This window comes from Carya illinoinensis, chromosome 13 (genome assembly GCF_018687715.1).
Source record: "Carya illinoinensis cultivar Pawnee chromosome 13, C.illinoinensisPawnee_v1, whole genome shotgun sequence".
In the NCBI taxonomy this organism is placed as follows: Eukaryota; Viridiplantae; Streptophyta; class Magnoliopsida; order Fagales; family Juglandaceae; genus Carya; species Carya illinoinensis.
The window spans coordinates 15,562,054-15,576,749 of NC_056764.1; the positions used below are offsets into that span (position 1 = coordinate 15,562,054).

Genomic DNA, 14,696 nt, shown 5'->3' on the forward strand with positions numbered 1-14,696 from the left:
ACTTTCTTACTCACGAATTAAAAATAAAATAAAAATTAAAAAAAATAAAGAGCTGTACACCGTAGCGGTACACATGGGGCGGCACAGGAACATTTCTCTTAATGAATATCTCTCTCGATGTATAATACTATTATATGCAAGCCATCAATTGGTTTCCCAGGGAATGAGGCCGGAGCATATAGTTGTAGTCAAGCATAAAGGACAACTTGTTCACAGAGAGAGAGAGAGAGAGAGAGAGAGAGAGAGAGAGAGAGAGAGAGACGTAAACATCATTTCAATATAAAGTTTTCAGCAAAAAACAGGTGCGGTTTCCTCAGATCCACGATGCTGGGTGTTGTTAGTTGCCAGCGCTTAGCGGGAAAACTCCATTCGTGATTACAATTCATTCACAAGTTGTTGATTTAGAAAAGCATGATATGAAAAGAATCAGGAGCAGATGTCATATATATATTCAAAATTAAGTGAGCCCCAAGTATATCCCCACAATTACAAAGCTATACCCCCTTTCTTCTCAACAAAGAAATGAAAAAAGAAACAGGATTTTCTCTATGTACATCACCACAGAATCACACCTTGTAATGCTCAACCCCAACCTTTCCCTTTTCACCATCTCTCCCATTACTCATTAGAACACCTTCCCCCAATATTCTTATTCACTTACATGGCAAAACTAGGAATATTTTCCGCCATGTCATAACACCCAAAACTTCTTTCCAATTATACCCCACTTCCCAAAACCACAATAAGGTAAAAGACAATGCTAACAAAGAAAGAAAAAGGTCTGCGGATATAGAATATATGTAGTGTGAGGATAATTTCCAAAGACATTCTATTGATTACCGTCGTGATCGGACTGGAAATGATTGAGCAGGCCGAAGAGATCGTTGAGGTGCTGGGTTCCCTAAAATCATTGTCTGGGACCGGGTTACCATGTCCACCATAGATGGGGTTTGGTAAGCTTGCACAAGGCTTGTACTATCTGTGGAATCACCTCGTGCAGTTGCCCTCTGCCACGAGTGCGAGCTCAATCCGGATAAAACATAAGCCCTTCCAGATGCCTCATATACCTGGCGATTTGCCATCCTATCTTGCATCTCTTTCAACTCAGCACAGAGTGAGACACATAAACGGTCACTAGCTCGTGCAGAAGCAGTTTCAGACAATATCCTACGACAGCTCTCTAAAACAGACACTGCACCAGCCAGATCACCATTTTCAGCCGCAACTCTAGCCTCGGCCATTGCCTCTGCAGCACGAAGCCTGTTTCGCTGCCTGTCCACTTCCATGGAAATGATAAGTTCTCCAGTGATTTCAGGTCTCTGGATCTTTACTTCATTTGTTTCTTCCAAAGTCACCATTTCCTTCGTAATAGGGTCTCTGTACACACATCTAACATTTAGCAATGACATCTCATCATAGGAACAAACTGGAATATTCATTGCCACCAAAAAATCCCTCTCCTCTTCAGCATACAAGACACCTACATCGATAAAGCCCATTCTTCTATCTGCTGCCATGCTGGTTCGGTAACTTCCTGCCTTTATTGAACTGAGTTGCAAACTCGGGTGAACACATTCTACTCTAACTTGTAGCTCTTGCACTACCACGCTCAAGAGGCCTCCAATGCATTGTGCAAATGCGTCCTGAATCACACCTTCAGCTTCTATGAAAGAAAATGTCCCCCCAGAGTTCTCGGAGATCGAGTGCATTGATGCAGCATCATGATCTGTACCAAATCCAAATGCGTGCACTGGAATTTGCAAGCCTTCGCCATTATTACGACATATTGAGATGGGTAAAAGTGATTGGTAGTCTGTTCTATCACGAGCCCCAGCAGGACTACTTACAGTATATGTATCCTGCCCATCAGACAACAGTATAATACTGCCAACTGGGTTCTTCCACTTACGGTCTACCAACACCTTGGCGCCTTTCCTTAGGCCTTCAGCAATGTTTGTACCCCCATTTGAAATCAAAGAATTGACCGCCTGTAATGCCTGCTGCCGTCCAGTATCAGTCATTCGACGAAGAGGAAAGAGGCGACGGGCTGTTGAGGAGAAGGCAATGACTGAAAGCCGGTCAGAGGGGCCAAGGTTTTCTATAACAAAGCCCATGGCTCGTTTCAGCAAAGCAAGCTTGGTGCCTGCCATGCTGCCACTAACATCAAGCACAGTGATGAGGTCAACTGGAGCACGAGAATTTTGACATATTGGTGGCAATTCAGCCTGGTTTCTGTTGCTATCCTGTCTTTCACTTGTAACTGGAGCCTTGAGATGTATTAGTACAGTGAAATCATTGTGAGAAGCTGATCTAGTCACAGCAGAAACTTCAGGATAAGTTTTAATGTCTATTGTTCCAATGGAATTGCCATCAGCAGATTCTTTAGCAGATGTACGTTGCTCAGTAGGGCATTGATCCAAAACTTCATCGTCATCAAAGACAACTGGTTCAGGGGCATGAAATATTGAAGAAATCTGCCGACTTGTGTCTAACCGAGGGGGAGGGAGCCGTCGTAGAACAGTCATCCAGCCGTCATCTTGGGGCCAACCTACTGGGTTGATTCGTGACCTTCCATGGGAAAGATCAGATGTAGGGCTTTGAAATGGAATCTCTTTCCATTTTGCTCGACAGATTGGGCAAATTTGGTTCCCATGTTTAACATTAGACGTAATGCATTGGAAGTGGAAAGAATGGGAGCATTCTGCAGTAAAAATGGCATGACCCTGGCCTGGTTTCATGGTAGTCAGGCATATTGCACAGGTTCTCTGCAGTTTTGAAAGAATGATTCCAACGGTATTTAGCATAGGATAGGTACAATCACAAGCATAAGAAGTTATTGCTTACTGTTCATCTCAAACTTCATCAAAAAACAATAAAGATCTCATATTTTACAGTTAAAAACAAATAAAAACGATAAAGGCATCCGCTTGACTTTCACACATTACCAAATTAAGCGAGAAACCAGGGCCAGGGGATGGGCTGTTGCATTAAGCCATCCAAAGGATGGCTGGAATTTTTCAGACAATCTTGTTTAATTTACCTTTATTTGTAAGAACAGGAAATATTCAATGTGAGAATCCGTTTATTTCCCATGGGCTTCATTATAAATGTTCTTATTGAAAAATATATTTTTATTTCCATTCAGTACTCATCCATATCTTCGCACTATGAAATAGTGTTCTTGGATATACGTGAAATTTCCACAAGTCACTTTGAACTACAGTGTCTAAAACTGACCCTTTTTGCCCACATGCTGGTCCACTACTGAGACCAGTGCATGAAAAGATGAAATAGAATGCAACATATCTACACTATAGCTGCCAATTTCGAGAAAAGTTAACTACAATTTATTCAATGACACAGTATGACCCCTCAGAAAATTAGCTAAACAAGGAGAAAAGAAAAGTCAATTTTAGGTAGTCAAAACATCGCGGAGGACAAAATTGGTATTTAACACCAATCAATGGTGACTTTTAAAAAGTAAGAGTAATCAAACAATTCTCAAACCTTGCTTTTTCTGGCAGAAATACTCAAAAACTAATGATGAAGCTTTCAATACAATAGCAACGGAAAAAAATAAAGAACAAAAAATAGAAAAGCCCATCAAAAGAAGAGTATTGCCGAGTATTTCTGTTTTAAATTTTCTTTTCTTCAATGCTCCTCCCCTTTCCTCTGTTGAAGGTTAGTGCAAGAAACTTCACAATCAACGGTACAGTGTTTTTGAAAAATTGACATCAAAAGGAGAGAGACAGAGAGAGGGGTAATGGGCGCTTGTGCTGACCACACAAAGCACTTTCCTTCAAGGGAAGATGAAAAGGAAAGAAACAGTGCAGTGCAGTAGTGTATTACTTTTCAAATAAACCAAAAGACCATGGTCCTCAAAGGGAGTACTCCACTTTATCCAACCCCACAAGCCTCTGTACAGTTGAAAACAACATGACACCCAATACCCACCTCCACAATATTCAGTTACATCACATTATCACCACCACCACCACCAGTTGAAAACAATGAATGCGACAGATTCTAAAAACCCACTATTAACCAATACATTAACAGTCACCGATATTTACGTTCTAATAAACCACTTCAACTACTCGAATAAGAAAAAAAATATATATATATATATTATTGGCTCAAGTGTTGAAACCAGAATTAGCCACAGGTTCAAATCAGGATCTACCACGGGTATTCACAAAAGTTAAGGACGCACTGAACAACATATTAAAATATCAGTAAAAGATAAATAAAAAATAAAAAAACTTTCCAGAAAACAACTTCAGAAACAAATCTAAATATCTCTTACAATCAGTATTGGTATGCGAAGACAAATCCAAATATATCTTGCAATCAATATGCCATGCAAAGACTAACATAAGAAATATGAAAACATAGCAGCCCAGATAACCAGATTAACCTCCTTCAAGACCTCACAATCAACATGTTGCACTATGGGTCTAAATGGGGAATGCAAACCTTAGAAGATTTGGGTCCTGTTAGGGACAAGCGGAGCCCTGAAGAGGATGGAGTCGGCGTTGTAGGATGACAACCTAGGTCATGACCCGGAGTGGGTGAAACGGCGTCGGAAGGTCGGCCGGCGGATACGATAGACGGCGAGGAATCGTCCAGAGTTTGAGGAACGTAGAGGCACGTGTTGATGCCCAGAGCCAGCTTCACTTTCCTCCATTTGCTTTCCATTTCTCAGGCTCTCTCTTTCTGTCTCTGAGATCTTCTCCAACAGTTTCTCACTTGTTGCGAGAATAGCTGAAAATCAGACCTTTCAGCGGCGACCCATACGGGTATGATAAAACTCAAAGTGGGTATTTTCCCAATGGTTTCAAAAGATTCTGAGCTCACCAATCTACTCACCCTATAAAGGGTATCTGTGGGCTTGAGAGAGAGAGAGAGAGAGAGAGAGAGAGAGAGAGATGGTTTTGTTTTCGGGTTGATTTGGTTTTTGACTTTTTTTTGGGGAGGATGGAATGGTAAGAGGAGAAAGATGGGAGTGGTCAGAGGAGCATTCCTTTTTAAAATTTTTCATTTCTTTATCTTTTTAATTTTGTTTGTTTTTTTATTAGTTAAGGTGGAATGAACAAGATATGCATGTATGTGGCTGTTCAATAACTATTATTGCTGATTGCCCTTGTCTTTTTCACTATTCTCAATTCTACCCTTACCCATTGCTGCTAACAAGCAAGAAAAGTTGAAACAACCCATTGAATGCTTCTGCTTTTTTTCTTATTTGGTATTTTCTATATTATTAATGAGAAATGTTATTTTGCAATTTTAAGATTAGTTTAGTTGCACAAAATCAAATTTATTCTATTTTATTTTATATCATATAATTATTATAATTTTTTTAAATTTTTACATAAAATATAATAAAAAAAATTCAAATTTTTTAAATTTCAAAACAAAATAAATATTAAAAAATTATATTATAATAATATTTTATTTAACTTTTAATAAAATATCTCATTTCATCTCATCTCATCTAAACTATATAACCAAACGAAAGAGTGTAAGCTTTGTAAGTTAAGAAGGATAGAAAATTAAGGAGAGAGGAGTTCTTTCCTTTTCTTTTTTTTTTTTCCCTTCTTTTTTCGGAAGCTAATATGTCAAGGCCTTCTAATTGTTAACATGTAATCTAAATGTTATAAAATTTTTAATTTTTGTAAAATTATTTTCCTAGGAATAGTTTAAAATGTTGGGGAATTTATTTTATCAAATGTCATTACTTTATTTATTTTGGGCAAATGGTGACACAACCAACCATCTCCATTGAATGAGCACATGCACTCTCAATTAATTCTGCGATGTGTAGTAGTTTAAAGCTATTAATTTAGGTACCCGGTTGTGTCATGCCATTCACATGAACCTCTCCATAAATGGACCTTCCAGGCCATATGCATTAGTCAGAATATATAATATTTTTTTATCCATAAATTATCATTAATTTTTTATTCAAATCTATTTTTTAAAATATCATATGCTCAATTTTCTTTTATCAATCTTAACGATTACAACTTAATCAAAGGTATAAATTAAAAAATATATGTGATTTAGGGTGTATTTTAAAAATTCCTATAATTCTTGGGGTGCAAAGTAAAAATAAGTTATATTTTTTGGCGTGAGGATATAAGAATACATTCTGTTTTTATGACAGTCTAGACGCTAAACTGACAACTTAGTGAATAGTAAACATCCCGTGATTCCTTTTAGGTTTCTTCAAAACTACTAAAAGGTAATAATAAATATACTATTACTATTATTAACTTCACATGTTTGAAATAAAAAGAATAACGCAACTAATTATATTAGTAAAATATGTAAAGAGTTAGAATTTGATTTCTTAACTATTCTTAGTTTATCTCATCTAATAATTATAATTTTTTTAAATTCTATCACAAAATATAATAAGTAATTTGAATTTTTTTAATTTTAAAATAATAATAATATTAAAAAATAATATTATAATAATATTTTATTCAACTTTCAACTTTTATCTTAACTCAACATCACAACACAGCTTTAGAGTCAAAATAATTATAAATCTTCCGACAACCTTCAACTAACACATGTATTAGACCACTCTCAATAACTCATGTATAATACAAAAAATCTAAAATATTTAAATGAATGTTCATAAAATGAGCTTTATCCGATTAGGTAAAAGATTTTGTAAAATATATGTTGCTACATTAACCCATGTAGCGGGTCATGTTCATCTTTCAAATAATTTTTTTTATTATTTATACTTAATTTACTCCCTCATTTCTTTATACCTTTTCTACATTTCAATACAATTTTTTTTTATTATTCATCATTTAAAACATCTCTATTTTATTTTTTTCTAAAAAAATCTTGAAAGTATTATTTATCCAATTTTTTCATATTTGATTTATTTTTTATTTTTATTTAACTTATATAATTTTATTTTGAGTTTTTAGGACTGAAATTATATTACATTATATATAATAATATATTGTAAATATAAAAAAAATATAGATATTACAAATTTATTGGTAGAAATAAAATGTTTAAAAAATAAAAAATATTATTTAAATAATATGAAGAAAAAATAGATGAACTGATATATGACCTATTGTAAAAGTATATAGAAAAAATAAATAAATTTTGGTGATATATTTTGAAAGATAGGATGAATGAACTATTGAGAATGCTCTTAACCTTAAAAAATAAAATTATGATGGAGAGAGATGGACATGAAATGAATTTTTCAGGATTTATTGTTGTTGTCTTGAATCTCCAATATTAGATGATTAATAAATATTATTAAACTCGCATTGTTGTCTATCTACTTTCTATTTGAATGTCTCATATTTAGATAAAAATTTAAAATAATTTATTTTATATAATTCTTTTTAAAGTAATTATAACTTCTTTTCACCACTCTAACATGGATTATATTTATTGAAGTGGGTCTAATTGATGTGGAACAAGTTTGTCCCCATCCCGAATCAATTATTTATTTTTTCACAAGCCCAGAGGGCAACTTGATGACAATTATTGGTTATTCCGTCCTTAATTTATTTTTAATACTAAATTCCTTTTAGGTTTCTCCTAACAATAAAACAAATACACTTATTATAATGTAAATGACAATGACGTGGTTTAATGAAATATGTCAAATTATAAAATTAAATTTAATATAAAATAAATTTAATACATTACGTAAAATTATGTTAATTTATAAATTTATTTTTATATAGTCTCTTTATATTTATAATAGTTATGTTTGATAATATAATTATTTATAAATAATTTAAATTATTTTTAAACCTTAAACGTGTGACTGAACTGTTTGGCAAGGGTCATTCTCATATTCTGGCGTTCTAGAATATTGAATGCGCTTCGAGTGGGTGAGTTGGGTTGGGTTGGTGTGAATGTTCCGTTTAACTAACAGTGCGGCTGCGCCTATGAGAATGCATTGCAATAAAAAGGGAGGGAGACCCAATGCCAAAGAAATTGACGTATGATGATCTCGATTTGTAAATCGTATACGCCTCACATTACTTATCCCAGTTTGATGCTCTTTGACGTAATTCCAAATAATGCATTATCCACACGGCTGACTCATAGTTTAAGGGGTATTTTCTCCATTTGTCATTTTAATTATTCTATTTTTAAATTGATATACAGAGTATACTCTTCACATCATTTAAAACATAATATTTAAAATATAATAATATTAAATACAGTTATAGAATACATAAATGTTGTACAATCACTTTAAAAATAAGTTAAATATATAATTTAAAAATTAATTTCTTTTTATATGAATCTCATATTTTATTCACTATCTTCAAAATGATTACACAGCACTTACGCGCTCACGACTACAATTATCATTTTTCTTTTTTTAATCAATTCAGTTTGCATTCTTAAATAGTTACTTGTTTTGCAATCTAATGCAAACAATATTATTTTAGTTTTGACATTAAACCCCTCAAAGTCTCGAACTATCATTTTTAATTAAATAATATTTTCATCCATTAAAAAGTTAAAAAAACACTTTATCCATTTTAATTAATGCTTTTTTTTTAAATATAATCTATTTCCTTTTAAAATATAATGTGACTTCGAGAAATAATATTCTTTACATAAGCAGATAAAGATTTATATTTAGTGATTGCTCTAAGATATGCAATTTAATCCAATTAATATTGCACAATTCAAAGTATGTATCGTGTCAAAAATGATATTTAGATATTAAATTGTCAAAAAGTGCGAAGGTTTGAAAATATGCAATAAATTAATTCTTCAATAATCTTTATAAAAGAAATAATATTTACAGTTTTGAAATATGTAATCATCATGTAAACTTTTTTAAATAAATTTTCAATAACTATGAGATTTACATAAAATAAATTAATTTTTAATAATAAATTTCATTAATTTTTAAAATAATTATATAACATTTATATACAAAAATGCTATTGCTCTCGAGAGTTGGGTATCGATTAGATCTCGAGAAACTTTTTTTATTTTTTATTTTATGATTAAGCAAGTAATTTTTTAATAAAAAAATAAAAAATATTTATTTATTTTTTTTTATTTTTTTATTTTTTTTTGAGATCGAGCCCATGCTACATCTCAGTGAATAATGTAGCGCTGCTAATAATTTATATATTGTACGATGGTAGGTAACATTGGTAAAAAAAATAAATCTGTTTCCTATAAAGCCAAGCAGTGTTTTGTATGGGGGACGAGAAATAATCGAGGAGGAGACAAGTCCTGTCAAGTTGCATAATTGGCGTAATCCAATGTGTTTCACGTATTCTTTTAGTACTACTTTATCCATAAAACAAATAAATAAAAATTGCATAAACTTTATGGCCTTTCATTAGTCAAAGCTATTTATTGAAGATGCTTGCTTGGTTGTTATCAAATTGAATACTGCCTTGTCTTTTATTAATCACCAATTGCTTCTTGGTCAATACACATGGTCATCATTTTTTTTAATTTTTTATCTGCCCATTTCGTTTTTTGTTTTAAATTGTTTTACATGTGCATATTCTTTATCCTCGTAAATCTGACTCACTTGCTAAATTAATATAATCGAGCATAATAATAAAAATAAAAATTATGAACCTTGAAGAAAAATTAAAAAAGTGTTCAAACATCTTGATCTACCTTTGGCTTAAGGGAAACTATCATCTTTTATTAGAAATTTATATCTATGACAGAGTGTATGCACGAGTATCTCCATATCAATCATTACATCTATTAAGGGCGTGTTTCCACCACTAACTGCATAAATACCTTCAACGAAATAAGAGGGCGGCTCAAGGTGCCTAATAGAACTCTAATGCCTAAGTTAGAAAAGTGATCTCAATGTAAATATATAAATGAATGTAAATGTATTACTTTTAGTTGTTATTTATAAAGGCCTGGCATGGTAAAAATGACTGACCTCTAAAATATATCTTATTTTGAAGACTCTCTGTGTTAATTGGAGTGATCACAATCTCAATCAGTCAGAGGTATTATCTATTATCCTCAATATATATCAGTAAGACCCATCGTTGGGCTTACTCTCAGCTATGGGGCTTTCATGGCACTTGGCTTATTAGTATGTGGGTACTAAATATCCATTCCAGTTACTTGGCTAATTTTTTTCGTGTCTACACATAGGAAATTAAGTATTTTATGCTCCTTTCTGCCCTGCTAGCTTTGGGACAGGTGGAAACCCTAGGGACCTTACTCTACTAAGGGTATACGCTAACTAGGGTATGGGCTAGTACAAATAATGAATTTCCTGAATATGCGACACACGTTTGTAATTGTTCTCGCCCTTTTACTCCTCACTTTTAAGAATGATAACCGATGGCATACAGATATCCTTTCACCTTCCCAAGAATCCCTCAGAATCTCTCATCATTGCCTTCTTTCATTTTCTTGAATTACTATTACTTTTCAAGTCCTTCCGCTTCCTCTCTACTTCTCATTCTCTAAGCCTTTGAAAGCTTGCACTCCCTCACCTTCTCAAGTTTGTTTTTTTCAACCCACACTTCAAATGGCTCATCGTAGCTCTTCCCGTTCTGCCCAACAAAGTCTTGCACAAACCCCTTCAAGGGTTTCCACCCATACTGTGATTGAATCCTTCAAAGGTTAGACTCTACCTTCTTTCGAGGGGTTTACTTGGCATTCCACTATTTATACTCAGGAGTTGACAAAGTTGAAGACTTTATGTCGTATTCCCGATTCTGTGGAACTCATCATCCCTTCTAAGGGTGTTGTAGATGAGGAGGGTTTCACAAGGAGAGTCGCCCTTACAGCCTGTGCTTGACTCATGGCTTGTGCCTCCCATTCTGTCACCCCATTTGCGACGCTCTTGATCTTCTACAAATATCTCTTGCCCAACTCCATTCACACGCTTGGCGTGTACTCTTATGCGCTTGCAAGGTGTTCCGCATGGTTTTGGAACCCTTGGGGGAAAGATATCCAGACTTGATCACCTGCAAATTCTTCGCCTTCTACTCCGTGAGCTAACTGCCAAGTAACATTTACAATTTTCATATCCGCCACCAACGCTTGGCTGCCTTTGAACCCCGCTATTCAAATGACAAGACTTGGCAAAGGAAATTTTTCTTTCTTACTGGGAATGGCTGGGAATTCTCAACTTCTGATAAGGAAATTCGGGATTCCTCATTCAGGCCAATTGGAGAAAGGTTCTCGATGATAAAAAAGATCCTTATTGACCTCTTTGGCCATGAATAGGAACGTATTGATGCGGCTCTTCATTAGGCCAAGGAAAATGACTACAAAGATGGTCTCCTGTGGATGGATAAACTATTAACATCAGCTAATATTTATAGGTTTCTTGTTGTACTCAACTGCTCCCATGTGAAGAGGCGTAAACTAAAGGCTGTGAAAAAGGCATTTTTCCAAAAAAAGGCCTGCTTCTCCGAATTCTTTCAAAATTCCCATAAAATGCCTTCGCCAAACGGAAGGTGAGGTGCCTACCAACTGCCCGATAGATATTAAGGAAGATACTAAGGGATATGTTGACGCAGGGCCAAATAAGGCCATTGATTCTGGCGTTTTTCCTAATTTGGGAAAAGAGACGCTTTCTGTTGAAGGGGGGATGGTGTCTACATCTACAACGCCCATATCTGCCGCTTACATCTCCCAAGCTAGATGATCTTGATGGACTTATGGGCTAAACCCTTGTTAAATTGGCCACAGCATTTGACTTCGAGTTGCCCACCAAAGGGTCGGACTCAATGGGTACTCCACCCTTCAAGTTTCCTTCTCTTCTTGTTTCTACGCCAAGTGGCGGCGAATCTACTTCTGAGATATTTAATGCCTTCTCCATGGGCGTGGCTAGGATCATGATCTCTGAGATTACACTTGTTATAGCTGGCGTTGACCAAGTTTCTAGCCCCAACTCTTTGCCTGAAATGGTTAATGAAAATGTGACTCCATCCACAGACAATAAATGGGTCTTTATCCCCTCACCCTCCCCCTCCTCCTTTGGCGATATGGAACCTTCAACCCTTAGGGAAGGGGGTGGTAGGAGGTGATGAAAAATATGTAAGTGGAGATGAAGGAAGCGGAAACCTTGACGCCACTAAAGTCCATAACACTCCTATGCCAGAAGTGGAGACCATTGCCAACCCCCCTTTTTATGCAGGACATATAAATCATTGTTCCCTCTATTGTGGCAGAATAGAGATCACTGCCATCTCCTCCATGCCATTGACACATTCCTTGGAAATGATTCAAGTGGAGAACCATCAAGCTAGGGAAAAAAGGGTTGAGGGCCCTTCTCATTTGAGTTACTCTCCTCAGGATGGGGGTGTGATAGAGATGTCACGTCGCCTCAAAGACTTCTTGATTTCGGTACAATATTACTTACTAAGTTGTTATCACTTTCCTTTGTTAATTGCTTTTTTAAATATTGTCTATTCCCTTTTAAAATATAATGTCACTGTGAGAAATAATATTCTCTACATAAGTTGATAAAGATTTATATTGTGATTGCCCTAAGATATGCAATTTAATCCAATTACTATTGCACAATTAAAAGTATGTATAGCATGTCAAAAATGGTATTTAGATATTAAATTGTCAAAAAGTGTGAAGGTTTAAAAATATGTAATAAATTCTTTAATAATTTTTATAAGAAAAATGATATTTATAATCGTAATATGTGTAATCATCACGCAAACTCTTTAAAAAAATTAAAAATATATTAAATTTATATAAAAAATTTTATTTATTTTTAAAATAATTACAAAATATTTAATTATATACAGCATTTGCTCAAAAATAAATCTGCTTCCTATAAAGCCATGCAGTGCTTTCTAGTCCGATTAGAAATTATCGAGGAGGAGACAAGTCCTGTCAAGATGCATAATTGGGGTATCCCAATGTGTCTCACGTATTATTTTAGTACTGCTTTATCCATTAAATAAACAAATAAATAAAAATTGCATAAACTTTAGGCTTCATTAGTCAAAGCTATTTATTGAAGATGTCTGTTTGGTTGTTATCATATATCTAACTCTATTGAAAACTGCATTGTCTTTATTAATCACTAATTCCTTCTTGGTCAATACACATGGTCATCATTTTTTTTTATTAATTTTTTAAAATTTTTTATCTGTCCATTTCATGTAATAATTTTTTGTTTTAAATTGTTTTACATGTGCATATTCATTATCCTCGTAAATCTGACTCACGTGCTAAATCAATATAATCGAGCTTAATAATAAAATTAAAAATTATGAAAGTTGAAGAAAAATTAAAAAAGTGTTGAAACATTTACCTCTTTTTTATATTTTATTAAAAAATTTATATCTATGACCGGATACAAGCACGAGTATGATCTCCATATCAACCATTATCTCATAAATTAATTAGTGCATTTGAAACTTCACCAATATATTATTTTCTTTTGTAACTGCTTTGATCATCCCTACTACTTGCAAATATTTTCTACAAACAAACATCTAACCGAGAGTATTCTACTTAAAACATAGACTCAATCTAACCTTTTTAGAGAGAACTCAACTTCTATAGACTAATGCTCAAGAGACTAACTTCTTTTTTATTTTTTTTAATTATACAATAAGGAAAACAGTGAGGAAAGCAGTTAGATAGATCATAAATGTCAAAAATAACAAATTACAGTTTGGATCAATTCTAGTAGACTTCAGAATCTGTGATAGTGATTGAAGGCAATATGTTTGTCTCTTTTCAATCACAAAAGTCAAATTTGAAAGATCTGATATGTCGATTCCATTAATCGGGCGGGTGTGGCATAGGAGGACCACGCACAGTTGTGAGGGCATGTGAGGACCATGCACAGTTATGAGTGGTGCGTGAGGACCGCATGGAGTGATCTTCGCAAAACCGCCATTATCCTCCAAACAATTTGCAGCTTATGAGTCATCTTGTGTTGCACGTGTCTCTCGAGAGTTGCCGAAAAACTGTAAATTTGCTTCTTCTTTTTTTTTGGCCTTGAAGGAAATAAAATAAACTAAGAAAATAAAAATCAGATCTAGAGGCTTTGAGAGAGAGAGAGAGAGAGATTGCTTTTTACTAGAGAGAACAATAGAATCATGTCAAAAGGTATATATACCTTTGGCTTGAGTTACCAAATTTATTTCTTATATTTTTAAAAGAGTTACAAGATTTATTTGATGCAGCTTGCTATATTGGATATTGGGTTTTGATCTATCCGTCTCATTTCTTATTGAAAATGACTAAATTTCAGAATTTAATATTAATATTTGCAAGATTTTCTTATGCTTATCTGTTGTATAAATTGAAAATTCCAAATCCTAATGAGTCTTCAAATCTAATGATAGGTAGTTATCAATCAATTAAATTTAAGATGTTGAACATTTAAATTGAAAAATAATAAATGTTGAATAATCACATCCCTGTCATTGCATTTCAAATTCAAATAACTCTCTTTAATGGATTAATTAGGGTTAGGTATTGGAAGTCTACAATATGTAAACGTAGAGAGAAACTCTGAATCATCATTTTGACATCCAGGGGTGTAAAAATTATAATAACATTAATTTATATTATACAATTGTAAAATGGAGTGGGTGGAAATTTGTAGGGTTTTCTTAGAATTTACATTTATCTTATGAGAATCACTTCATCTACATAAAAATATTATAAATTAAATTATTTTACACACTTATGGGTTG

General features: G+C 33.8%; 1 protein-coding gene across 1 annotated transcript; it reads right to left on the reverse strand.

The window, feature by feature from the left end:
• Window positions 1–417: 417 nt before the first annotated feature.
• Window positions 418–4,999, reverse strand: LOC122291802 (E3 ubiquitin-protein ligase WAV3). Its single transcript, XM_043099784.1, has 2 exons — window positions 4,477–4,999; window positions 418–2,765 (listed from the first exon to the last, which is right to left on the reverse strand). Exons 1-2 carry the CDS (start codon window positions 4,696–4,698, stop codon window positions 837–839), a joined length of 2,151 nt encoding a protein of 716 aa, XP_042955718.1. The 5' UTR covers window positions 4,699–4,999; the 3' UTR covers window positions 418–836.
• Window positions 5,000–14,696: the final 9,697 nt, after the last annotated feature.